Raw genomic sequence first — 24,496 nt, forward strand, 5'->3', positions numbered from 1 at the left:
GTCTTTCTTTCTGCGTCTTTCTTTCTGCTTACCATTCACAACATGAGTGTCGGTCGCACTTCTGGGCCAACTAGTTATTACTGCCAGGCACAGTATGCCACCCCAGCGCTAAATAACTGGTAACTAACGTAACTAACTGGGTACTTATTCGACGCCACAGGAGGAAGCCTGCAATTAAGAACCAACCTTTTTGCTTTGGGGGGGCGGGACGTCCCGCTCCACGCCCCCGGCAAGCTGAGGAGGAGAGAAGCTGTTAGTGAACTAGTTGGCGAGGCTGAACATAAAACGCATGTCGGCGCCTGTGGCTGCAGGTCGTGAAAATATCACACAGGCCGCTGTCCATCCCTTTTCTAAAGCTTGCTCATCGGTCTTGCTATTCTCGCTTAGCATCTCATTGTTTCTGTTGCGACAAGTGCTCTACTGCCTATGTCAATTTGAGCAACGCTTCTCTCCAAAGACCGACCCGGCGTACGACTTACACTACGCACACACACACACACCTTCTCTCCGTACCGATCCAACAACGGCGCCGCCTCTCGCCCCCTCCCCCCGATCAATACCCGGCCAGCGGCGGGCCACCTCGCAATGGACCTCCTGCTCGCCGCGCGCGACGACGGCTGCAGCTACGACGGCAACTCGGACCTGTACGGGGTCGGGGTGCGCGTCGGCCTGTACGCGCAGTGGGTGGCGACGCTGCTGGCGACGGTGTTTGAGCCGCGCAGCGAGAACGGCCTGCGCACGACCAACCTCATCATCCAGCTCGCCGTCTTCATCGGGCTGTGCACCGAGAGCACGCGGGCCACGTCCACGACCGGCCTGCACGCCTCGGCCGCCGTCATCACGCAGTTTCTGCTCTGCGGCTCGCTGTCCAGCGTCACCGGCGACGGCATCAGCCACCTGCGGACGCTGTCCGGCGCCGCCCGCCTCTTCTTCTACACGGCCTTTTCGGCCTACGGGTGCTGGTTCTGGTTCGTCGGCGTGGATGTGATGCGGGACGACGGCGGCGGGTGCGCCGAGGTCGCCTTCTTCGCCCGCACCTCGTTTGACGGCTGGTTCCGCGTGCTCGGCAAGGTCCTCGCCGCGCTCGGGCTCGTCGTCTGCGCCGGCCTCGTCGTCTACTGGGCGTACCTGATCGTGACGCGCTACCGCACCGGCTTCGAGAGCGGGCTCGCGGCCAACGCGGACCGCTACGCCGGCGGCAAGGGCGGCAGGCCGCGCATCGAGCTCGCCCTGCTGGTGCTGTCGGCCGGGCTGCTGGTGCTGTCGGCCATGGTGGTCGAGTACCTGATTCGTGCGAATGGCGTGCAAAAGGTCGGCCACGCGGACCTCGACTCGGTCGGACAGCTCATCCCGCTGATTGCAGGTTGCACGGGCGCGGCGTTGATGCTGTGGCGGATCGTCACCCATAGGTTGTTTTTGAAGAAGCGCTGTCTATTTCTGTTTGGCTTTCATCTGTGAGCGCGAGGGCTCGTGGGTGCCGCATTTTCCCACACTCTTCACCATGAGCGGTTTGTTGGCTGTTATTTTATCAACAGGTAGAGCATCATTGGATACATGTCATTAGCGACGGATTTATCGTACAATATATATTACACTGCTACTAGTTATACTATGGATGCGCCGGTGACTCTCAAGCTGCCAGCCCCACTGGTTCAGGAAGCCCCGCGGTGACCAAACACCCCTCCGCGTTCGGCGCGGCCAGAACACATCCATCTTCAACTTTTTTTTTTACTATAACCCAAGAGTCACCTCATTCACACCCTACGACGCTTCGCTATCCATAAATATCACCGCTACCGAGCTATATTGCACCCCCCTTCTTGAATTTCGGCAAGCCGAGACCAATTGACAAGCGCCTGCGAGAAATAAAAAACGTGGACGGCTTGCGTGCCGCCTCCCCCTCCATCACCATCACCATGCCAGCCTTCAACCTCGCGACCTGCGCGCGGCCCAACATCCTCGCTCTGGAGCCGTACCGCTGCGCTCGAGAGTAAGTTGTCACTCCCTCGCACCGTTCCCTCTGCCCCCTCGTCGAGATGCCCATCACCGCTAACATCCGCCCGCGCCACAGCGACTACAAGGACGACGGCACCAACATCCTCCTCGACGCCAACGAAAACGCCTTTGGCCCGTCCCTCACACCAGCTGCCGCGGCGGCGGCCTCGGCCTCCTCGTCAGTCGGCATCGACTGGCTCGGCCTCCACCGCTACCCCGACCCGCACCAGCGCGACCTCAAGCAGCTCCTGTGCGACCTCCGCAACACCCACGCCCACACACCCGCCACCCTCACCCCCGACCACCTCTTTGTCGGCGTCGGCTCCGACGAGGCCATTGACGCGCTGCTGCGCTGCTTCTGCGTGCCCGGCCGCGACCGCATCCTCGTCTGCCCGCCCACGTACGGCATGTACTCGGTGTCGGCGCAGGTCAACGACGTCGCCCTCGTCAAGATCCCGCTGCTGCCCGCGCCCGGCTTCGCCCTCGACGTCGCCCGTGTCACCGCCGCCCTGTCCGCGCCCGGCAGCGAGACCATCAAGCTGGCGTACTTTTGCTCCCCCGGTAACCCGACCGGCGCGCTGCTGAGCAAGGCCGACATTGAGCAAGTTCTCGCGCACCCGACGTGGAACGGCGTCGTCGTCGTCGACGAGGCGTACGTCGACTTCGCCCCCGACGACGCCTCCCTCGCCGAGCTCGTCGCCGAGCACCCCAATCTGGTCGTCATGCAGACGCTGTCCAAGGCGTTTGGCATGGCCGGCATCCGTCTCGGCGCCGCCTTTGCCGCGCCCGATGTCGCCCGCGTCCTCAACAGCCTCAAGGCGCCGTACAACATCTCCAGCCCGACCAGCGCGCTCGCCGCCGCCGCCGTTGGCGCCGAGGGCCTGGCCGTTATGCGCGCCAACCGCGGCCGCATCGTGGCGCAGCGTGACCGGCTCGTCCGCGAGCTGCCCGCAGTCCCCGGCGTCGGCCGGCTGCGCGGCGGCACCGAGAGCAACTTTTTGCTGTACGAGATGCTCAACGCCGCGGGCGAGCCGGATAATGACGTCGCCCACAAGGTCTACTCGGTGCTTGCGGAGAACGAGGGTGTCGTTGTTCGCTTCCGCGGCAAGGAGCACGGCTGTCTGGGCTGCCTGCGTATTACCGTTGGCACAGAAGAAGAAGTAACTCGCTTTCTTTCTTCGCTAAAAGAGGTATTGGAAAAAGTTAGAGGCCAGTGATGTGCAAAGGCGGCCATGGATGCATGGATATATATAGAGGACATGGAAGCCGACTGATGATTTCAATAGAATTTATAGGATTTGTAGATATCTGTCAATATCGATTTCTAGCAATTTATGCCAGACTATTATACTTTTTGTAATGTCTATCCAAAGAGTCGCCTCTAGCATTCAAGCTTGCCACGCGTCGTGGTCATCTAGTGCCGCCAAGTAATGAGTGCGATGATACATGAAACACCTTCCAGAACGTATACAAAAAAGAGACAATTATGCAGCGAAAACAAGATTCATAAATCATAAGATAAAAGGAAAAAGTCAAGAGGACTATTAGTACTGCCCGGTGACAGTGGTGTTTATGCCAACCAGTTTACCAGGACTGAGCCAAAGGCGACAGTCACAGCAAAGCAAACATGGTTGGTAAACCCCGTCATGGCAGCCGACTCGCCGGTGGAAGTTGGCATGGTAGCTATACTGTGTGTTAGACTAGAGGAAGGTGATCCAGTTCCAGGATAGGATTGATTGGGCATGGAAAAGAATGTAGAGGCAGAGTGATGTGACAAAGGCGAGGTGTAGAACTCTGAGGCGGTGCAAGACGGGCAAGACGTTGTCGCTGGCAACTCACTCTTCTTAGTGGTCGAAGTCTCGCTAGTCTCGCTCGTAGTTGGCGCCTCAGTTTGGGTAGGAAGGGTTGCTGAAGTGGCAGGGATTGTTGACGCGGAGCTAGAACTCGCGGTGCTGGAAGTTTCTGAGCTAGAACTCTTGATGCTGGGTGTTTCGGATGCAGGTGTAGATGAAGTGGTAGGAGTATCGGAAATGGTCGTAGATGTGGTTGTAGGGGTCTCGGTTGAGGTAGAGGCGCGTGTCTCAGACGTACTGTTCTCCGTCGATGTTGGAGTATCCGTTCGGTTGGGGTCAACAGGCGCAAAGTTGGTGTCAAAGTTTCGAACAATGCTGCCAGCCTTCATGGGCGGAGGAGCCGAATCGATCAGGAGACCTTGGACAGCACCGAGGGCATTCATCTGAGGGCCCAAGTTCGTCTGGCCATCGTAGCCACCGGTGGACCACTTCATACCGCATTCAGAGTTGGTTTTGCCGCCCTGGCAGGATCGAGCAGCGGCCTTGGCGGTGGGAATGAGCCATTCAGCAACCTTGGAGTGGAGAGAAGGCTGCATGACGGCACTCTTCCACATAAGGTCAGCCAGGTAACCCTTGAAGGTGCTCATGTCGGCATTGCCCTTGAAGCATGAGTCAATGGGCTCGCAAGCGCCCTCGTACATGACGTTCTTGTTATCACCGTCGTTGAAGAAGAACCAGCTGGCGCCATTGAGAAGCTTTTCAGCGCGGTCAGACCATTCGGGCTTGCCAGTGTGATTGGCCAAGACGGCTGCACCGTACAGGTAGATGCCACTAAGATAGGTGTACGAGGCTCCGTTTGGCTTTGTGCACTGGTCGCGAATGTCGACACCATCGTAGACGCGATAGAGTTGGTGGTCAATTAGGTTCTTGTCCCAAGACCAGTCCCAAATCTTTTGCGCCCACTGAAGGTACTGATCGTCGTTGGTGGCGCGGGCGAGACGGGCAGCGAGCTGGAAGAAGCCGCCGTTGCTGATGGCATTTTTATAATTGAGGCCGTTGGGGTTGCTCGCGAGAATTTGCCAAAAGACGCCGCCATCGCAGTTTTTGGTGTCCCACTTGGACTCGAGCCATTTGAAGACGTTCTTGCTAATGTCGAGCCAGGAAGGAAGGTCCTTGTTGGGCTGGGGGAAGTTGTTTTCGGCGGCCGAGAGAACGGCGTTGCCCCAGAAAAAGAGATCGTCGTTGCCCTCCTCATCAGCGTGCTCGGGAGGGAGATAGTTGTTGTCGGGACCGAGATTGACCTTGGCAAGGAGAGCATCGAGGACGGCTTTGTTGTGGCTTGGGTCCTTGGTAACATGATAATAGTCAATCATCATGCCCCAAAGAGCACCAGCCACCCACCAGTAGTAAGGACGGTTGACATTTCCAATGGCTCTAGGCTCCGAAGTAGTATTGCCTTGGTAGTAGGACATTGTGTCGTGGGCAATGGTGGCGGCGACGTTGCGGATTGATCCTGACGGGGCGTGTTAGTGCAAGTGGGCGATGGTGGTTTGGGGGCAAACATACTGGTATCCTGAACATCCAAGTCCTTGGGCATCATGATGGCGGCAGAAGCGGTGCCAAGCAACGGCAGAACGGTAATCAACTTCATTTTTGCGACGAGAGACGAGACGACGTGTGCAGCTTGAGCGAGCAGTGTAAGGCGGCGGCTGTATGTAGGTGGGCCAGCTTGGTATGCGGGTTGGACTCAGGATGGTGCGATGAATCCAATTGAGGAAGAGAGCAAGGAAGAAGAAGAATACGAGGTTGCGGAGAGGTAAGTAATATGTAAAAAGAATGGAAGCGAATTGAAAGAGACCAATGCAACGCAACAGGTAAAAGAGGCACAAAGAGCTTTGGGGAGAAGGTGTGTACTAGGCGCCGAACTCAGTCAGGACAGGGGGAAGAGCAGGGCCCGGGAGGGAAGGGTTCGGCGGCAAGCCAAACCAGAGAATGGACAGAGCAGAGTGATGTGAACAAGCACAGACAAACTCAAGTAGAACAAGAATGGCAACAAAGACGGAAAGGGCAGAAAGCAAGGTTCTTTTAAATGAACGAGGCCAAAAATAATACCAATGCAAACGGTACAAAGGAAACAGATTTTGACAAACGTGTAATATGAGATGGCAGGAAGCCCAAGACTGGGTTGGTGAATACGAAGACCCGCCTTTGGGTTCGCTGGAAGGCTTGGGTGGCGGAGGATATCAAGTAGTTTATAATTTAGGTAGATGGTTGGACGATGTCGTTGATTCAAGGGATGGCGTGTGCGTGTTTTAAGAAGAACCCCGGGTTTGTTTGATGCGGAAACGACGAGGACCAGTCGTTTGGTGCGAGACGGGCAGGTTTTATGAAGGAGAGAGGAACGAGTGGAAAAAACAGGGCCGATGGGCGGTTCGAGAGAGAGACGTGTCAGGCTACAGCGTGTTGGACAGGGCCGTCTGTGTGTACCTACGTTTTGGTGTGAGAAAGTGGGCAGTGGGCTCGTTTGGATTTTTTTCTTTTATTTGGATTTTTATTCTGCCGCGTGCCTCGGGATTTTTTATCTGATATTTTTTTGCGCGTTGGCACATTCGTGGCTGCCCTTGTCTGAGTCTATTGACTGGATCGGAGATGGACAGCCGGGATAGGGATTGGCTGACAGGGAGTGTGGGTGAAGCGACACGCCCAGATGCTGTGGGTGGGGCTGAACAGGTCGGAGTCTCTGTCATTCGTGCTGGTACGTGATAAAAGAAGAAGAGGAACAAGAGAAAAGAAAAAAGAAAAAAAAAGAGGTTTGGCGGAGCATGTGGTGCGGTGCATCGGAGCGTTGGTTGGGCCACCCAAAAAAAAGACCAAAAATAAAGCCAAAAATCTACAAACCCACCAACGCCACCAACGTTGTTGGGACGCCGCCGCGCCGCCACCGCCGCAAGCCAAACCAAAAGTCGAGACGGACCGTGTTTGATACGATGGGCGGATTGGGAATGGAAGGGGAGGGGGGGTCGCGCCGGAACGGGACACTACCGGTGCGGTGCGGTGCATTTGCGCAAAGACGTCGGCTTGGTTTGACTTGTCTTGTCTGTTTTAGTTGCACGTTGAACCATTTCGCTGTACAAGGTCCTCGGTTGGGGGTGCACAGCTCTCTCTGACGTGCATGCTGCCTCATCCGTGTAGCAGCAATTCAGTGCACAAGCATGAGCATGACATGACAAGCCAAGCCGTGCGTTGTTCGTCTCGAATCAGGGAGAGATGCAGCGAACGAACCACCCCCGCGTCCAGCATGATGATCGTTTGTTCCTGAAATTCGAACCCCTTTCATCACAGTCAAAGGGTCTGTTCATCACCTACTCGCCACTGCTGATAATTCGTAATTAGCCTGATATTGACTTTACTGGTCAACAAGAGCGAGCTGGCTGGCCTCCTCCCTTGCTTTGCGGCCCACAAGGCGTCGCAGGCGGCAAGTGTCCCAGCCGACGCACAGGGCTGATGCATTACGAGTAATTTGCACATACAACGCTACGAATAACCCAAGGTAGGAAACAAGTGACAGCATAACTACCTACCTACCTACCTACCTACGCTTCCACGAATGGTACAAGGGTGTCATGACCGCAACGTCCAAAAGCTTTGGGCAATACTGGCCCTAAAAAAAAGCCCCCGGCTTTCTGCCCCGCTCACTAAAAATACTGCTCCCCCCTGCTAGCTCAGCCGCTGAGCCGCCTTGTCTCGGTGTGTGGAATCTCGTCAACGAATGGCATACTAACATAATAACCTTGTTCCTATTTGCTTCGGGTCAACACTTGACCCAAAACGAAAGCTAGCGGAGAGAGCTTGCAATGACTGGCCCTGAGCTGCCTACATGCAAAACAGGACAGCTCGAGATATCGTTCCATCCCCCCCTGATATTCTGCATCTGCACTGTCTTTGCCTCCTTTTCAGCTCTTTCGTTCTTTAATAACTTACCTTTGACGTATGCTTACTCAAATCTCTCCGAACATGGGACATGCATCCTTGCCTTTCCATGTCTCTTCTCTTCCCGACCCCATCTCGACATGATGAGCCAGCCTCGTCGCTCCACCAGCAGCCACCAGAATCAACTAGTCTCGTCCTATGAGGTAACTACCTGGTAATCCCGGCCTACCCGCTTGGTACTCCAAAATATATTGCTCGGTACGGTACTGTTACACTTTTTTGTCCTGTCGTTTCCCCGCCGTGTAAGCCAGGCTCGCGACCAGGTGGTAATAGGGCAAGTCAAGTCCAAGGGCTGGCCTCGGTCAACACACATGTGCTCGCTCCAAGTCGATCAACTCCGTCGCTTATTGAATAAATAATTTATAATTATTATTACACTGCTGCACCGTGACATCGGCGCCCCTGCCCTGCAGACCGCAACATGTCTGCGTGTGTGACTGTGTGCGCACATCACAAAAACTGCATGCGCAGCGGCGGGCCATTGTCAGTTTCGCGCAGGAATAGTCTTGAATAATTAAAGACGCAAATACCATGATCGCCCATATGCATCTTGTCGCTTGCATCCTCTCAGCCTCTTTGGCAATCCCTCGTTTCCCAGTTTCAATCCCTCAAGTTTCTTCTTCTTCTTCTTCCTGTCCTACCCTGTCGTCTTTACTCTCTCGTCATCGTTTGACCATGGCGTCCTCTTCGTAACCGATGGCCGGACTTGTGGCTTGTTATAACAATCCGCATCCATCCGGTCCGCCTTAGCCGAGCCGGTCATGGATGCCCTCCAAGTTCCAACAAAACACCCTAGCAATCCTTCAACACTAAAAACGAATACCGGGTCCGCCACCCCGAGCAAATCCGGCTCCATGCTAAGGGCCGATGGATGCACCACCCAACGACAAATGATGAATGTGCTGGCAGTCAACATGGACAAAGCCTCTTCACACAGTTCCACCTGCTGAGAGCAGCTTCTTCCACTCGACTGCAGCATTTGGCACGGAGCACCGACATGACCGAGACTTGTAGAGAATCATGGCACCGTCTACTGTGCCCGTCTGCTAGATATCTGCAACCCATTGTTCATGTCTAAAAAACAATCGGCAAATTCCATGATCCATGATCCATGATCCATGATCCATGATCCATGATCCGAACTAGTATCTAAAGTCCGCACTTAAGCACACACCACCACCACAACGGAAGCCGATGGCGTCGTCGGAAAGAAGACCAGACGTGGGTAGCGGCCGCGGGGTAAAGATCCCCGCCCCCTCTCGACCGAGCCAAGTAAGTAGTCGACGAGGCACGGCATATCCATCCCGGCCGATGTTCTTGGTCTCTCTGCTCCCTCTCTACCGTTCACAAGGAAAGTAATGTGCCATATGTGCCTCCGAGGGTATGAAATCCTGAGGCCCGTCAGCGTCCGCCGCGGCGCTATGCACACATGGCTGGCACTTGGCAGGCCAAAGCAGAACGAGTCGACCCCATCCTCCCCGTCCGAAAAGCGCCACTCCTCGGCCTCTCCAGAGCAAACATCTCCTTCGTAGAGAGTTTCCGACGCCTGCTTCTCTCTTATTTCGCTTGTGACCGTACTTCCCCTCATCTTTGCTATTTTGCCCGACCGCCAAGCTTTCCATGACCCTGGTCGAGGCTATTAGCTGCATCAAAGCCGTCCAACTTCCAGCAAACCAGCGACCATGAGCGCAAGACCGACATTTTTCTTTACATCTCTGTCACAACGGTGAGCATTCAACACCTCTGGCAATATGCTTTCTGCCGCTGTGCATGAATCAGGGTACCGAGTAGAGGACAGGCGGTGCGGAGAGTGCGTATATGCAAGGCTGTAAAGACGTCAGTTATAAATAGGTAGATGGCTGCACGGCTACCCAAGTGGCGGCTGAAAAGCCCCAAAACGCCTGTTTGTCGTCTCTGGGCTTGGTGATTTGGCGCTGTTCTGTTTCTTGGGCGGGCGTAAATGAAATCTGGGAAATAACAGGACATGTCGGTGAGCACGTCGTGCTAGCGTCATGCATGTCCAGAGTCAGCCTCGGAGAATACGATGGATGATGACCCTGAGCAGCTGAAATGTGCGGCCATTCTTTATTTCTATATTTTCATCGTTTATGGTGTCTGGTAAGGTAGCCGGGAAACTAGTGTCTGTCCCATCTGAAGCGACGATTACTGTGTCCCTTCGAACACCCTCAAAAACACCAAATGGCCATGAATTGGGATAGAGATAAAAGCTACCAGGTATGGTCTAACGAGAACAATCCTTCCCGTATCTGCAAAGCATCGGAGCCGGGGCATCTTCAAAACAGTTCTCCGACTGCCGCAATGAAACAGAAACAAGTCCAAACTCCATGCCCTGAATGCTCAAGGACAAAATCAGCAACCAACTCCAAGATGCCGCCTGCCATGATAAAACAAAAAACGCCAGTGCACCCCTACCGGTAGGTTGCACTCATTTGTATCGGGGGTATAAATTCTGGTCAAAATGGGCTTGTGTCCATGCCATGCCCATGTTCGCTCGTCCTTGAGGGCAAACTCGCCCTGCCTACTTTCGTTCAAACTCTGTACAATACCTCCGGGAAAATCGTCTCCTGCGACAAATGTGCGTACGCGTCGCGGCCTAGAGAGCAAGGCCGGCAAAAGTTGTACCTGCTGCGACGACGACAGCGGCCCAGGCCCGCATAGTTCGTGTGCTGGCCGCACTGCCGGGGGTATCAGACGGCAGAAACAGCAGCGCCGTATTCTGAGTGGGCGCCATGGTGGTATCATCCGCATCTTTGCCGCCGCCGGTCGGTTTGGGGAGAGCCGCCATGGTCAAGACGCCCCATTGCACGTCCGTTCCGGTCAGGGTCGAGGTCCACGAGAGTTCAGTCGGACCTGTGACGTAGCCGTTCTTGTAGCCAGACTTGTAGCTGGAATAGCCGGAACAAGTCGCCGCCGTTCGTTCGTCGAGAGTGCACCCGATGTCGGCGATACTGAAAACACATCTTGTTAGCAAACAGCCAACTTTGGGATATGGGGAGTCCTCGGTAGCTGTCGTACAATGTGGAGGTGTATGTGCCATGGAATTCGACCGTCTCGGGACCTTCTATAATGATAAAGGGAAAATCAAGGGCAAGATTGCAAGCTTGCTTGGGCTCCCTGCGGCAAAATATCGTGTAGGTTGTTGTGTTTTTGATGTCGTCCTGTTGTCGTCACTATTAGCAAGACTGCGCGCCGACGTGCAGTGCAGGAGAAAAATCGACGTACGGATGACAGGATGCTGCCTCGGAGAGCAGACCAGGCCAAATTGTCATAATATGGTAGAAATACAGGTGCAGTCGTGATTGGTCCTTGGGCCGCAGATTGAAGTGTCGTGTGCGAAATGGCCGACAGCGCAGGAGTGACGCTAGGAACTGGTGTCGTGACCGTGGCTGTCCCAGTCGGCTGGGATGTACTGGTGCTTGTGGTGGTGCTCGGCACCGTGGACGCACCGCAAAGCGCAGAAAAGACGAAGAGGATGGCGGCGACGGCACTGCGGCGTACACCGGCCATGATCGACAGACTGGCAAGGTCTCCTGGCGTTGCGCGCGGCTGGCGAGTTCGGAGCCTGTTTTCGCGGCGGCCTTGTCGATCGCAGGTTTGGGCGGGGAGCGCTGGCGAGCCGGCGTGTAAATCAAGCTCCGAAGGCGTGCGTAGCGCGACCTGGATTGCTTAGAGGCGGAAGACGAGCAAAGACGTTTATTCACGGATGTGAGGAGGAAGTGGGACAGGGCCGTGGAGCGAAGGAGGAGAGAGTCAATAAAATACAGACCCAGGTAGGGCCATGATGCGCCGCCAGGCCGACCGATGACCTTCTCGTCGCCTTTGCTTGTCTCTTTATTTTTTTTGCTGGGCAAAGTCTTGGAGCTCTTGGCAAATTGGGTCTAGCAGTGGTGCCGCCTTTTCTGCCTACGAGATTATTAGTGGCTCCTCCCCTGTGAGACGTGCTCTGTTCCTTTTGGTGCCAGCATGCAGTTTGAGACGCGCGGCGCCGTGTTACCACTGAGGCATAATGAATAATACGAATAACACCATTGAAATTCTGGTAATCGGTCTCGATGGAACTGTGGTGTAAATTTGCCGTGGGAATTGCCAGGTCTTGGTAGTCTTGGCTGGCCTGTTGCAACAACGGTCGCAGCACCTCGTCGCATGTGAGAATACTGGGCTCCCCAAGACTCGTGATACTGGATTGGGCAGTTACCGCGGCTGTACAAAAAAGGAGGCCTGCCAGTAACTACAGGTAGTAATAGGAGAGGTGTATGCGTCGGGCTGAAGCTGACGTTTCGCCAAGACACTGCACAGCGCTGCAAGGTATGTACATGAATCTTCAGTTTGTGCGTATCGAGTTCGCGTTATGCCCGGGATGTGAAGCCTGGCGTGCCGTATTTCCAGCCCAAGATATATTCAAGTAACTAGATGATGCGGACTATTAGTGCGAAAGAAACGTAAAATAGATGACACTAAATGTAAGCGTGCTACTAGTCGATGACATTATGCACGTCGTTGATTTTCATTTGCCAATTGAATGCCGTTTGCTCACAGCTACCAGTCGCTTTGTTTGCACCTGCCACCTGCCCAGCCAGCTGGCAGCTTGCCAAGCCCAGTTAGCAAGCAAGCCGGCCGCCGTCGGAAAGGACACGCTGCCGCTTTACCGCGCCGGCCGAATCACCGTCGCCGCCAAGCCTCCTATTCGGCTGCCAAGAAGATCCAGTGGTTACACATGCCACGGCCCGGCCAAGCGTAAATTACTCCGTCGTAATCAACGTAACGCTGGAGAGATGCGTCATCGTGTATGTGTTGCCGTCTCCGCCTCTTCCCTCTTGCCCCTCCGCGACGCCCGCGATGCCGCTGTCTACAATGCAACCATCCTCGCGAACTATTTACGCATCGTCGACTTCTGTTCGAAACTCGGATATTCGCCATTCGCCATTCGCCCAATGAAAAAAGTCGATGTTTTCACGTCCAGTATCCATCAAAGCTCCGATCAATGTCACTGTCTAGAGCATAAAAGCTACGATACAAATTTCACTGGTGAATGCCGAGTCTGCGTCTAGCGATGTGCCAACGCCGCCTGAAACAAAAAGGCAAAGAGGAAACCAGGAAAGAGAAAGAGTGGTGCGCCCGACAGTTCGCAATCCCGACAGCCTAGAGAAAACAGGTAGACATGCCGGCCGATGGACCGACAAATTCGGCTCCAAGTCTTTCGACGTCCACTAGATACCGCTCTACTACTGCCGCCTGTCAATCCGTCGCTTGTCACACTTGAGATATTACCCTGTTGAGATCTTATTTGAGAAAGTTCGACCACGATAATTCCACTCGCGATGCCCAAGTCGAAACAAACTTATTCTCTTGAGGCTTGCGGAAATGACCCTGCGTTTGCTATCTATGGCTGATGGTGAATACTGTCTCGCCAAGACTCCAGCAGAGACAAACTACAAGTGTCGAGCCGCTGCTTGCCGGAGAACTTTCAATACTCTTTGAATTGCCCACCTCTAAATCTACGCTCGTGTGCCAGCAGCTCTATGTACAGAATGTCTATCGTCCCATCTAGTCTTGTAGCTCCGCAAACTTGGATGCCTTGCGCAGTCTGGCGCCATACTTGTAAAAGACAAACGGGATTGGCAACGCAGCGCACGCGATGCCGCCCAAGAGGCTCACCGCCGGCCCGACGCCCATGGCTGAGAACATGGGCCGCGCAGCCAGCGGCAGCCCACATGCGAGGAGTGAACGGAGAAATGTGTTGGCAGCCAGAGCACTGGCGGCATACATGCCATACGTATCAACGAGAAAGTTGAGGCACTGCTGGAATACAATGTTGAAGCCTGCGCCAACAAATGCTGCATCGAGGTTAGACCACACAGGCGCGAGCAAGGAAGCTTGACATACCTAACGCAACGGTGGGAAGCATCCAGTGGAACTCTGGTGCCGCTGTCCACGCAAACCAAAACATGCCTATGACTAGAAGCACAATGCCGATGACGATGGGTGGCAGCCGCGCTTCTGGGACTGGCTTGTTGTTGTTTTTGGCCATGGCCTTTGCGTAGAACGGCTGGTTGGCGAGGTTGACAAAGACGGCGCACAATACACCGACGAATATGCCCATGTATGGGAGCGTGGAGACGACGGGGCCGAAATGGCGCCCTTCCAGGTACACGATGGGAATGACTTCGAGAAACATGTAGATGAGGGCGAAGACGAAGGATGCGTATATTGCCATGCATGTGACGGCGGGCTCCGTTACAAGCATACTGATGACCATTGTTAGCGACGGGACGATTCGCTACTCACAGTGCGCGACTTACTTCAACGGTCTGACAATGTATTTCGTCACAATATTGCCCATGTTCATCTTTTCCTCTTCCTGAGGGTGCCACCATCGGTCATCACCCGTTTCCTTGCGCAGCCGCGCCGCTTTGCGCCGCAATAGAACCGGGCCGTACGTCTCGGGCAAGAAGAAGATGCAAATGAGAACCACGGCAAACGAGATAATTGCTTGCACGTATTCCGTCCCTGTGTTTCGTCAGTGAGCTCGCTCACGTATCGGGGGTCCAATTTGTCCAAACTCACATCGCCACCCCAGTTTCGGATTCACCACCAGCGCGGAGCCAATCAGCGGCGCCAGTGTCGGGCCGCCGACGACGCACACGGCGAAAAAGGTCATGGCCACGCCCCTGGTCTTGGGTCCGTAAAAGTCGCCCATGGCCGCGGACACGTTGCTCTGCGGCGCGGAGCCGAAGACGGCGGCGAGGAAGCGGGTGATGAAGATGCTCGCGGCGTTTGTGCTCGTCGCGGTGCCGATGCTAAAGAGGGCGAGGCCGAAGACGGGCGGCAGCATGGACCACCGCCGGCCAAAGACTTCGCTGACCGGAGCCCATAGCAGAGGACCAAAAGCGAATCCTGTACACGAGGCAAATGGTTAGGGGACCGTCAAGTACATGACTATGTGGGAAGCATGAGATACTCACCCAAAACGTAGAGCGATAGCACCAGGGTCGCGACCTCTGTGCTTGTGTTTGTATAGCGGGCAATGACCGGTTCGGCCGGGGCAATTATCGACGTGCCCAGGGAGCCGACCAATGCCAAGAGCGACATCTGGATTAGAATCGACACTTTCTTGGCCGAACTAAAGTTGTGTGGGTTCTCGGGATCGCCGGGCTCGAATCGGGCCTGGAATGCCTTTCTGTCATTGTCCGCGCCGCTGTCTGGTTGGGAGGCGTCGTTGTGGTCCGGGGTTTCGACATCGCGTCCATCGGGCAAGGCTAGTTTTTCGGCGAGCTGGGCGTCCTTTGCCGTTTGCCCACTGTCTTGGGGCGACGGCAAATTTGAAACCTTTTCCCCTTCGGCCATGACATATACTGGCGGAGATGTGGCGTTGTCGAGATCTGGTTCAATTTTCGGCAATCTCGTAGACACAACATACGCGTCTTTGCATCATGGGAAGAGAAAAGAGAGAGAGAGATAGTGGATTGAAATAGCAAATACCGGCAACAAACAGGATCGAAGAAAATATTTATCTCCGCAGGCTCGGCCAATATCAACTTATTTTTGGGGTAGGGGCACCATCACTCACACCACTAGCGGCGGCAGCCGGTGGGGATGGAATGCCAGAAGCCGAAGAGCGAGCCCATGAGAACCTGTGCGGGTATTCAGTGACGAATAGTAAGTAGGCGAATAATGGCACGGAGGTGCAATAGCGGGTTGTATTATTAAGAGACCGTGGACGAACCAGGAAGGGACGCCGTCGCCGCTGGGCGGGGGCGGACTGGTAGGGATAGCCTTGCTCATAACACAGATAACTATTAATGAATAGCATAGTATCGCCGCTGTTGAAAGCTCTAGCATATGGTCGAGCAGAGTCGGCAAGGCCGAGCTAAACCCCGAGAGCCAGGCAGGATGACTGAGGAATTTTTGCGGAACAGACTGTGTTCGTCCACAAGTCGTTGGCAAAAGAAACCGTGGACGTAGTGGTAGGGCGGGCAAGACATTGTATGAGCATTGTCTGAAGGCCAGCCCAGAGGCGGAAAGCGAATTTGAAAGAAGCCGTCTTGATTCCGGGGGTTCCGGTCAGGCCAAGCGTCGGGCCGGTTCCGGCGCTGTGGCGAACGGGCGGTGGCGCGTTCGGCGGTTGTGGGTTGGCCACCCACTTTGTAGGTACGGATACTTGTTGCTGTTATATTGTGGATAATGGATAATAAACCCGTTGAAAGAGAGGTGGCAAGGATATTTATGCATTTTGTAGGTCGTGTTGATAATTGCCCCAATATGGCCGGCGGGTCTTGATCTCTTAGTATTCATCTCATGCGATTCAAGATCTTGGATCCGTTTCTGGAGAGTCTTGGCTTCCATGTTGAGATTGGTCGAGGTTCTCCCTAGCGGTACAATGGTCATTATGGTCATTCTTGTAGCATGATGGTGCAAGCCTTGATCTTGCAACTCCCTAACACATGTTCAAGCAAGACAACACGTTTGTCGCAGATTTTGCTTGCGTGTGGCTGTGTAAGCATGATCCTTGTGCCTCTAGACCCCTTCTGCCGATCTTTCATCTTTTGTGTTTGCCTGGATGTAACTCAGGCCCCCACAGGGCTTTGATAGCAAGGGCGCCACAAACTCGTATTTGACTGGCATCGTTGGTTCGCATTTGATTTTCTTTTCTTCCTTGCGCATCATCACCCGACGACGAAATCACTCACAATCAATCCAAAATGCATCGCTTCCACCAGCTGCTCGCCATCGCCATGGCTGCTGCCACGTCTGTCGCAGCGGCCGACCCCGTCGTGACGAGCCTCCTGCTGCCCTACAACGATCCCCAGTCCTTTGTCGCCACCGTCCTCAACGTTGACGCGTCGGCCACAACGTATGCCTACACCTGCGCGAGCGGTGTCAACTCTGACGACTGCGGCATGGCGACGCACGGCACCATTGTCCAGGGCCCATCGACCTGGCGTATGACGTTGTCGCAGAGCGACGAAGACGGCCTGTTGTAAGATGGCACCCTACCCCCCCCCCTTTCTTGTTGCGATTCCTAACCGTGGTAAATTGACGCAGTGCTTTGACGGCCGCATGCGCCCTCACCTCGTCCAGAAATGAAGCCAGCTGCACCTTGTCCGAAACTATGTCTGACAGCGAGACCCAAGCCTCGAGCACAAAGACGGGCATGACGACGAGCTACCTTTCAGACCTTCAGGCCGTCACTCTGGTTGCCGGTCTCGACAAGCTCACCGATGGCGCCGTGCTGCCGACGCCGAGCACGGCATCACCCACACCGAGTGGCAGCAGCTCCGGCCCTACAAACACTGGAGGCGTGTCACCGTCTTCGTCCGGTGCTGCCTCCACCTCGGCTGCTTCTTCCGCGTCCTCATCGAGCGCCACCTCCTCTGCGAGTGCCTCCAAGACAGCCACGCCCAACGCCGCACCGGCTGCGACCCAGCAGGCGCTGCTGGCTGGTGTCGCCGCCCTCGTGGGCGCTCTTGCACTCTAAAATTTTGATTCTTATTCATGCATCGAAATATATAGCATAGCGGGCTAGACTTTTTCTCTTCTCTTAATACACGCCCTGATCCTTGTGGTACGGCAAGGCTAAAAACCGTACAAATACCGTAGCACACACCTTATAGAAGGATGCTTACGGCGGGGGACTGGTCGGCTACTTAGATACACACACAGATGGCAAGGAATTTGATGTACCTAATAGTATTGATTGTTGATGGAAGACGTGGAGACGTGCATCGAGGTAGCAGCCTGGGAACCTGCCTATCGAGAACACACTAAACCATTGAACCCTACCAGGAATCGTGACACGACAGTATAATTGCGCGCCGGAGGGATGGATTTTACCCGGGCACAGGGGCCGGGGCTGGGCATGGTCCGGTCCTGTTATGCTACGGTTTTTCCAGCCCTCACAAGTTTATCGAGGCTAGAAGGACCATAGAGTCCAATTGGTGTAATTCAATAATAATACACGCCCTGATAATAGCAACAATGCTTGCTCCTGGTATCTTATTATGCGCCGCTACATGCTCACGAAATGATGTCCTCCCTCCCGTCCAACCAGCTACTACAGTTGACACAGCGCAGAGCCTGATCGTGAGTGACATGTTCATGACTGGAAAACAGGGACTTGGCATACCTTTTCATTGATCCGCTTGCGGCAGTATCGGCACTTGGTCGTGTATTTGATGATGGGATCGTGGGAGACCAATGTGTAAATGTGCGCTACACCATAAAGGCACAGACCAACCATGGTAAAAGATACGAGTTGGTAGATGAATGAGCTATTCTTGGCGTCAACATCAACGAGAATCTGAACCGACATGGTTCTATGCGTGAACACGTACCCGTAGGCCATTACGACGGCCCCGTCGTCGAGCGCTTGTTGAACAGTGCTGTAGTGTGCAGTTGCATTCGACCTTTCACCCCGTCGCAGGACCGCGAACTTTTCCTCGATGTTCTTGTTGAGTGGGAAAATGACGGCTATGGGCGGCATCAAGATGGCGCCGACAAAGGACTTGACAAGGTCGGTAAATGCAGACGCGACACTGTGGGCACGCGCAAGGGGTCAGCAAGGCGCTTGTGGCAGACACCCTTCTAGCCTGAGCACTCTGAGAGCCTTTGGCATCCGCTACTCACATCAAACCAAACGCGATTTCTAGAATGTTGCCCTGAAAGGCAAAGTCGACGAAGCCGTGGAAGAAGCGCTGGGCTCTCTCCTGGCCGCGGTGCAGCAGGGAGTCGGCCTCACTGTGCACATGCTCCAGGTCTTGCGACGGCATGGCGACAAGCTGTCTGCAATCTTGCCCGAGGAATTTACAGAGTCTAGATCGCGCGTGCCTCTTGCTAGGTAGCTGGTTGAGCTTGGGAACTTGAAGGGTGCAGAGTGCGTCCCCGCACTCGGCACCCCTGAAATAAGTGGCTGGTGTCCGATTCCGGATTCGCCCTGGTACAGATTACACAGCGCCTGGATGGGCAGGTGTTAGAGGAACCCGCCGCAAAGCCTGTGGCAAGTTTATATAAAGGCCTTTATGCTAAGAAACAAAATATACAAAAATCCATGTGTTGCATTGTTCTACAGGCGTTGGGGCTATGATGCAATCTAGGTGGGTGGTGGGTTGGTCGTCCACGTGAAGCGCCATCTCATGCACGCCGAGGCACGACAGCGGAGCTGGCGCGGGATAGATCTACATGTGTATTTATCGCGCCTCGTGGTCCATCTTGGTACATTTTAAAAATAAGACGTTATTATAGAAAATTCAGTTTGCGGGAATGACCTTCTATTTCTCCCGTTGCAGCGGCGCCTCGGATCCTGGTTCCTGTTGGCGTGCCGCATCGTTCTTGGAGGAGTACCGGACAATCTCGGCGCGTCGTGCATCCCGTCTCACCAACACATACAGGACCTGCCATGTAAGCGCGACAATGGTTGTCAAGGCCATCAAAGTCCAAATGATGGCCAGAAACTGCTCGCCGGACGTGGTAATGATGCCGATTCGTGCAGTCTTCCGGTTCAGATCACGTATCTCGCTGGAGCTCTGGACCGTGATGGCTATACTCGCGCCGGCAATGATGGAACTGGCCAGTGCCGTCAATATGAGCGTTGCGAGCACAAGGATCTTGTTTGTGGGCCAGGCAATGATGGCGACGGTCGAGAAGAGTGTGGCGCCGAGCAAGCCAAAGGCAAGGGACATGAGGATGACCAGTGCATACAAATTGTCATTGATGCCATTGACCCGCTTCCGTATCGAGTCTGTCCAGTCGAGGTCGCCTAGGCTCACATTGCGATTTCCGATTTGAAATTGCTGGTCCAGCACCGCAGCAATGTTGAAGCGGTCTGCAGAAGAATGTTAGATATGCGTGATGGCAAACTAGGAAGAGGACAACGCACGTCTCACGTCGCCTATACAGCTCGTCGTGTGGCGACCTGGATTGCTCACACTCGCGTTGGGGGTGAAATCGCCCTGGCAAGTGCTCAGGACATGCAGAGAATACCAGTCGGAGATGTTCAGCTGGCGCTTCGCCTCGGCAACAGCATCGTCGACAAAGGTATCAATCCCTTGGGTGACTACGTCGGTAATGTTCTTTTCAATGTCGCCGAGCAAGTCCCGCAGGCCGGACGAGACGTTCTCCAGCCAGTTGGCGCTCCGAGGGGCCATGCGCTCGACGGAGCGACTGTTTTGGCCGCCTGTTAATTGATTGATGCCGAGCTCAATTACGGCCCTCGGGGCCAAGGAAACATTGACCTAGATATCGTACGGTAGTCAGTGACAATAAAAATATGAACTTCGCCCGTCTGTTGAGAAAAATGTAGCTTACGCGCAATACTGCATAATTTTCCAGAGTACCGGTGTCGCGACCAGCGAAGAGCGTGATGGCGGCCAAGATGAAGCTAATAAAGGTGAAGACAAGGCTCACGACGGCGGAGAGCCGCAGGATGGACGGGCGCATTGCGATCAAAGCCGCGGAACTAAAATGTGCGCTCTCTCAAGGACGTGTTCCGCGAATGACGGAGATGAGATTATTGAATCTGCATAAACAGTAAAAAGAAAGAAAGAGGAAAAATCCGAAAGCTGCCGAGAGGCCCGTTTGGACGATGGGGTTTATTAATGAAAAGCATGTGCTATTATCATAATATATGGGCTGTTACGATAAACGTGCCTCGGAGAGCTCAAGCTTCGCGAGTCTCCGAGCGAGGAACATTCTGCCCGGGAGTGTCCATAATTATGATAGAATTCCTTCAGTCCAGAAAGGGGAATAATCAAGGTTGCACCAGATGAAACGGAAGGTGTTGGAAGTTGCGCGATAATGGTCGAGCGGCGCGCAACTGTTTTATCTGTAGGGGTGTTGTGGCCCTGTAGCTGCTAGCTATTAATTACTCCGTCCATGACATTGAACAGGGGTAGAATGCAGGCCTGAGCAAGAGGCCATGACGGCATGTTGCTACATGAATACAATAGACAGGCGTTGATGGTCGAGCGTCATGTCCTGTTGGAGTACTACGACCGTCAGTCATGCAACTCATTAGCCCTTGCCAAGTGCGTATGTACGTAGATCGCACAGCGACACCGAGGTGGCGTCATCAGGACAACTCGTTTCTTGTTCACGCCCGAGTGCGCTAGGTTCTTGTACAAAAGATATGTGACGCCGTGAGAGCCTACGACTCGGAGCCGAGCACTGATCAATTTGACAGCCGGTGTGGTGCAAGAAATGAAGTTCGAGTGCAAGACATTTCAGCGACACGTGCTGGTCGGAAACACGCAAGGTTGGCTAGTTACTATCCCGTGTAGCTGGTTACATGATATATGATATTCCTTGCACACTGAGCCACAACGTGTCTACACAGGGAGGTGCTCACCACTAGAGGCATCCCCGGATTCCCGCCCTTGTTGCCCATTCCCACCGCCGACCAGCATGACCACACACCGACACGATAACAATGACTCGTCTGGCGGGAATGAGACGCTGTGTGGCGCAGAGTAGCATCAGTCCATCGCGAAGAGGAGTTTGCGGTACAATGACGTCGGTCAGCCGGGTCGCGGCGGGTCTCAGAACCGCAACAGCGCCGGAGTCTCTGGAGGGGACATTTTTATCGAATATATATATATATATATATATATATATACATATGATCTCGGAGGATGAGTAATGACAATGACAACAAAGTGAAACAGCGCGTGCTGGTCGAGGCAGCGCAAAGGTGCCGAGCCTCCCCCGCACTTTGGCCACATGCCAGTGCCCACGTGAAGGCGGATGACACCTGTGCAGCTTCATTCCGGGCGCAACAATATGTTGATGGGCTGCTTCTCTCTTCAGAAATACCTGGCCTCGCTCTATTTTCGGGGCTGAAAAAAAGGGCAAGCCAGTTCAGTTCAGACCGACCTGTCAGCACAGCTCGCCGGCACTTGATACGCTGTTGGCTGGGCTCCTGGTGATTCCCCACTCGCCCAAGTTACCATTCGTGACAAGCGTTTTGCCGTTCCTCACTCTTACAGTAAACAAGACCAGTTTCTTACTCGCATTCCCTCATTGCCACGCCACACAAATCACAAATACACACACAAGAACTCGGCCATTCCGCATCATCGAGTCCACCCGATCATCTTTGTTTTTACACAACGCAGGTTGAACGAGGCGCATACAACGGCTGTCGCAAAAGCGCATTTTCACCCCTCCCGCCTCGGCCTCGCCCCCCGCCACCTCCCACCGTCTCCCAATATAACACGCTCCGAGCCATGTCGGTGTGATCATGACGTCTTGCCTCGACTCTCGCCCTGTGCTGTAAAAGCAACCCAACTGTCCTGCCCTCTGCCACCGTCGTGCTGTGCTGTAACTATCCTCGCCCACCCCATTGCAAACGAACAACAACCGATCGCGCCGTTGCGAGAAAAATATCACAAACCATGTCTTCCCTCGAGGCCAAAATTGTCGTCCTTGGCGCCCAAAACGTGGGCAAGACCTCGCTCGTCATGCGCTACTGCAAAGGCGCCTTTAACCCTGCCCAAATAACCTCGACCGTCGGTGCCAGCTTTCTCACCAAGCGCATCGTCGACATGGACAGCGACACCGTCGTCCGCCTCCAAATATGGGACACAGGTTAGCCAGAAACGCCCTTGGGCTACCGTCATGAGACTATGTAGCGCCGACATGCTAACCGCTGCCCCGTAGCTGGCCAAGAACGATTTAGATCCATCTCCCGATTATACTACCGCGGCGCCAACGCCTGTATCCTCTGCTACGACATCACCGACGCACAGTCCTTTGCCGACATGGGCGTGTGGCTGACGGAACTCCGACAAAACCTCCCCCACGACGTCGTGCTACACGTGGTGGGCACAAAGGCCGATATTGTCGCGCGCGACCCCTCGGCGCGCCAGGTGCCGTTTGAACGCTGCATCGCCTACGTCGCCGAGAACCTGGCGCCCGGCCTGGGCAGCACGCCGCCCCCGACGGCCATTTCCACGAACATGAACGGAAACGTCAGCCTGTCCTCGGCCAGCGCCGTCGGCGAGCCGCGCAGCCCCAGCTCCAAGAGGAGTTCCGGCTTTTGGGGCCAGGAGGTCGGCTGGGATGCCTGCCACGAAATTAGTGCCGAGAGTGGCGAGGGCGTTGAGGAGGTCTTTCGCGTCGTCGCGCGCAAGCTTGTCGAGCAGAACCGCAAGATGCAGCATGCTCTTTTCCTGGCCACCGCCATGCCCGGCACGCCTGGCTACATTGACGGCATGGATGGAAGCTATTTCGATGGCCGCGACCACAAGGGCAGCTTCCGTGTCGGACACGACCGCAGGAGCTGGCTTTTTCCTCCGGCTTTTTCGCCCGCCATCACAGTCGACCGTCCTGTGAGCGAAGACAGAGACGGGCGCGATGAGGCACCGAAGCTCAGGTCAAGGTGCTGCTGACTCGATACTATCGCTCCTGTTTCAGATATTACGGCTCTAGAAGGCGTCATGAACACGATAGAGCCACGCTGCGATGCTCGATACGCATCATAAGTATCTGTCATGATAGGTACATGGCAGCGGATATATTGGCCAGCTCGCCAAAGCCAGGGCGGATCAGTGCCATAACTTATTCACAGATACCCAAGAAAGCCGATGGAAAGGCTTTCTATTGAAATTTTGAGATGTTTGTACATGCCCTTCTTATTTGTCTCAGCTAGTATTGGCATGTTTGGATTTAGGATTGCATTTGGCTATGATGGCGGTTCTATGCGTTGACATTTTGAATTTAATATCCCACGTTGGCCTGTTTCTTTTTGAGCGGTGAGCGGTTCAAATACTGGTGCGCTGAACAAAGGGCGTTTTGTGTTATAGCGCTGGGGTTCCAGGACGACTGCATGTCAAGGCGCAATATACGCCCCCATTTATGAAGACTCATACTTTACTTTGGCGAATGTGACGGCTCGGAGGTTTGTCATCTCAGCAGGGGTAATAGGCTGGACTAGGAGTGCGGGTGACACTAGGCTCGCTCCATGGATCGCCGTCCAGGAAGAGTATCAGTACTTGTAGACAGACAAGTTCTAGGGTTGTTGTTATGCGCCAGCTGTCTGCCAACAAAGTGCCTAGACAACAATGCATCGAGTCAGTTCTACCCGTATCCAGCAATGAAACAAGTGTGGTTGGCTCCTCAATTGACGGAACCTTGTCCTGCTGACCGGGGCAAGGTACGACGGCTCTGGGTGACAGCTCCAGCTTGGCATGTCTTGCGCTTCCAGCAAGCCGGACCAATTCTAAAAAAGCACGGACTAGCGTTAACCTATTTGGTATTCGTACTGTCGCAGTACCTAGGTAGGGTTTTGACTAGGGGTGCGTCTCCAAGCTGCATCTGCCGAAAAAACGTTGACTAACTACTAGGTAGCACCTGGGGTGCGCAGTCGACGACTCAACCAACGGCTGTCATGTCAGTCCCCACTTGATGACCCCCCACTTGATCGCCCATTAATTACTTCGTCCTTCGTCAACTCCAGTCCCAACAACTCCAATTCATCGTCCCTATCCTTGTCACCACCCCAACTCTGACGGTTGGTGCCAGTGACTTTTATTCTCATTACTAGTGACCAACCCTGCGCGTCATCCCTGCGACCGACGCAAACTGCGACTCTACCCTGTTCGTCCACACTTTTCCAACGGAGAAGAGTGCGTGTGCGGGGGCCTCGCTTAGTGGTGCCCGCCTAGAACGATCTGTGAGACCAACCATGATTGCTCACCTTTCCCTGG

General features: G+C 54.5%; 9 protein-coding genes across 9 annotated transcripts; 4 read left to right on the forward strand and 5 right to left on the reverse strand.

Annotated features, from left to right (window-relative positions):
* Positions 1-42: 42 nt before the first annotated feature.
* On the forward strand, positions 43-1,458 carry CCM_04238 (uncharacterized protein; the record flags this gene model as incomplete). Its single annotated transcript, XM_006669386.1, has 3 exons — positions 43-73; positions 161-301; positions 458-1,458. The coding sequence occupies 3 exons, from the start codon at positions 43-45 to the stop codon at positions 1,456-1,458; spliced, it is 1,173 nt and encodes a 390-aa protein (XP_006669449.1).
* Positions 1,459-1,916: 458 nt separating this feature from the next.
* CCM_04239 (histidinol-phosphate aminotransferase) lies at positions 1,917-3,212 on the forward strand (the record flags this gene model as incomplete). Its single annotated transcript, XM_006669387.1, has 2 exons — positions 1,917-1,990; positions 2,072-3,212. 2 exons carry the CDS (start codon positions 1,917-1,919, stop codon positions 3,210-3,212), a joined length of 1,215 nt encoding a protein of 404 aa, XP_006669450.1.
* Positions 3,213-3,565: 353 nt separating this feature from the next.
* On the reverse strand, positions 3,566-5,439 carry CCM_04240 (glycosyl hydrolase, putative; the record flags this gene model as incomplete). Its single annotated transcript, XM_006669388.1, has 3 exons — positions 3,566-3,678; positions 3,835-5,301; positions 5,355-5,439. 3 exons carry the CDS (start codon positions 5,437-5,439, stop codon positions 3,566-3,568), a joined length of 1,665 nt encoding a protein of 554 aa, XP_006669451.1.
* A 4,953-nt stretch (positions 5,440-10,392) lies between these two features.
* Positions 10,393-11,306, reverse strand: CCM_04241 (uncharacterized protein; the record flags this gene model as incomplete). The annotated part of the gene is made up of 3 exons (XM_006669389.1): positions 10,393-10,747; positions 10,815-10,957; positions 11,022-11,306. 3 exons carry the CDS (start codon positions 11,304-11,306, stop codon positions 10,393-10,395), a joined length of 783 nt encoding a protein of 260 aa, XP_006669452.1.
* A 2,037-nt stretch (positions 11,307-13,343) lies between these two features.
* CCM_04242 (bicyclomycin resistance protein, putative) lies at positions 13,344-15,143 on the reverse strand (the record flags this gene model as incomplete). The annotated part of the gene is made up of 5 exons (XM_006669390.1): positions 13,344-13,633; positions 13,683-14,044; positions 14,099-14,306; positions 14,364-14,693; positions 14,762-15,143. 5 exons carry the CDS (start codon positions 15,141-15,143, stop codon positions 13,344-13,346), a joined length of 1,572 nt encoding a protein of 523 aa, XP_006669453.1.
* Positions 15,144-16,498: 1,355 nt separating this feature from the next.
* CCM_04243 (uncharacterized protein) lies at positions 16,499-17,274 on the forward strand (the record flags this gene model as incomplete). The annotated part of the gene is made up of 2 exons (XM_006669391.1): positions 16,499-16,776; positions 16,842-17,274. 2 exons carry the CDS (start codon positions 16,499-16,501, stop codon positions 17,272-17,274), a joined length of 711 nt encoding a protein of 236 aa, XP_006669454.1.
* A 618-nt stretch (positions 17,275-17,892) lies between these two features.
* Positions 17,893-18,565, reverse strand: CCM_04244 (ion channel, putative; the record flags this gene model as incomplete). The annotated part of the gene is made up of 2 exons (XM_006669392.1): positions 17,893-18,331; positions 18,423-18,565. The coding sequence occupies 2 exons, from the start codon at positions 18,563-18,565 to the stop codon at positions 17,893-17,895; spliced, it is 582 nt and encodes a 193-aa protein (XP_006669455.1).
* A 498-nt stretch (positions 18,566-19,063) lies between these two features.
* CCM_04245 (uncharacterized protein) lies at positions 19,064-20,231 on the reverse strand (the record flags this gene model as incomplete). The annotated part of the gene is made up of 3 exons (XM_006669393.1): positions 19,064-19,617; positions 19,672-20,026; positions 20,100-20,231. The coding sequence occupies 3 exons, from the start codon at positions 20,229-20,231 to the stop codon at positions 19,064-19,066; spliced, it is 1,041 nt and encodes a 346-aa protein (XP_006669456.1).
* Positions 20,232-22,183: 1,952 nt separating this feature from the next.
* CCM_04246 (ras-like GTP-binding protein, putative) lies at positions 22,184-23,179 on the forward strand (the record flags this gene model as incomplete). Its single annotated transcript, XM_006669394.1, has 2 exons — positions 22,184-22,376; positions 22,449-23,179. 2 exons carry the CDS (start codon positions 22,184-22,186, stop codon positions 23,177-23,179), a joined length of 924 nt encoding a protein of 307 aa, XP_006669457.1.
* Between the last annotated feature and the right edge of the window lie 1,317 nt (positions 23,180-24,496).

The sequence above is a fragment of the Cordyceps militaris genome (assembly GCF_000225605.1).
Source record: "Cordyceps militaris CM01 unplaced genomic scaffold CCM_S00003, whole genome shotgun sequence".
Taxonomy (NCBI): Eukaryota; Fungi; Ascomycota; class Sordariomycetes; order Hypocreales; family Cordycipitaceae; genus Cordyceps; species Cordyceps militaris.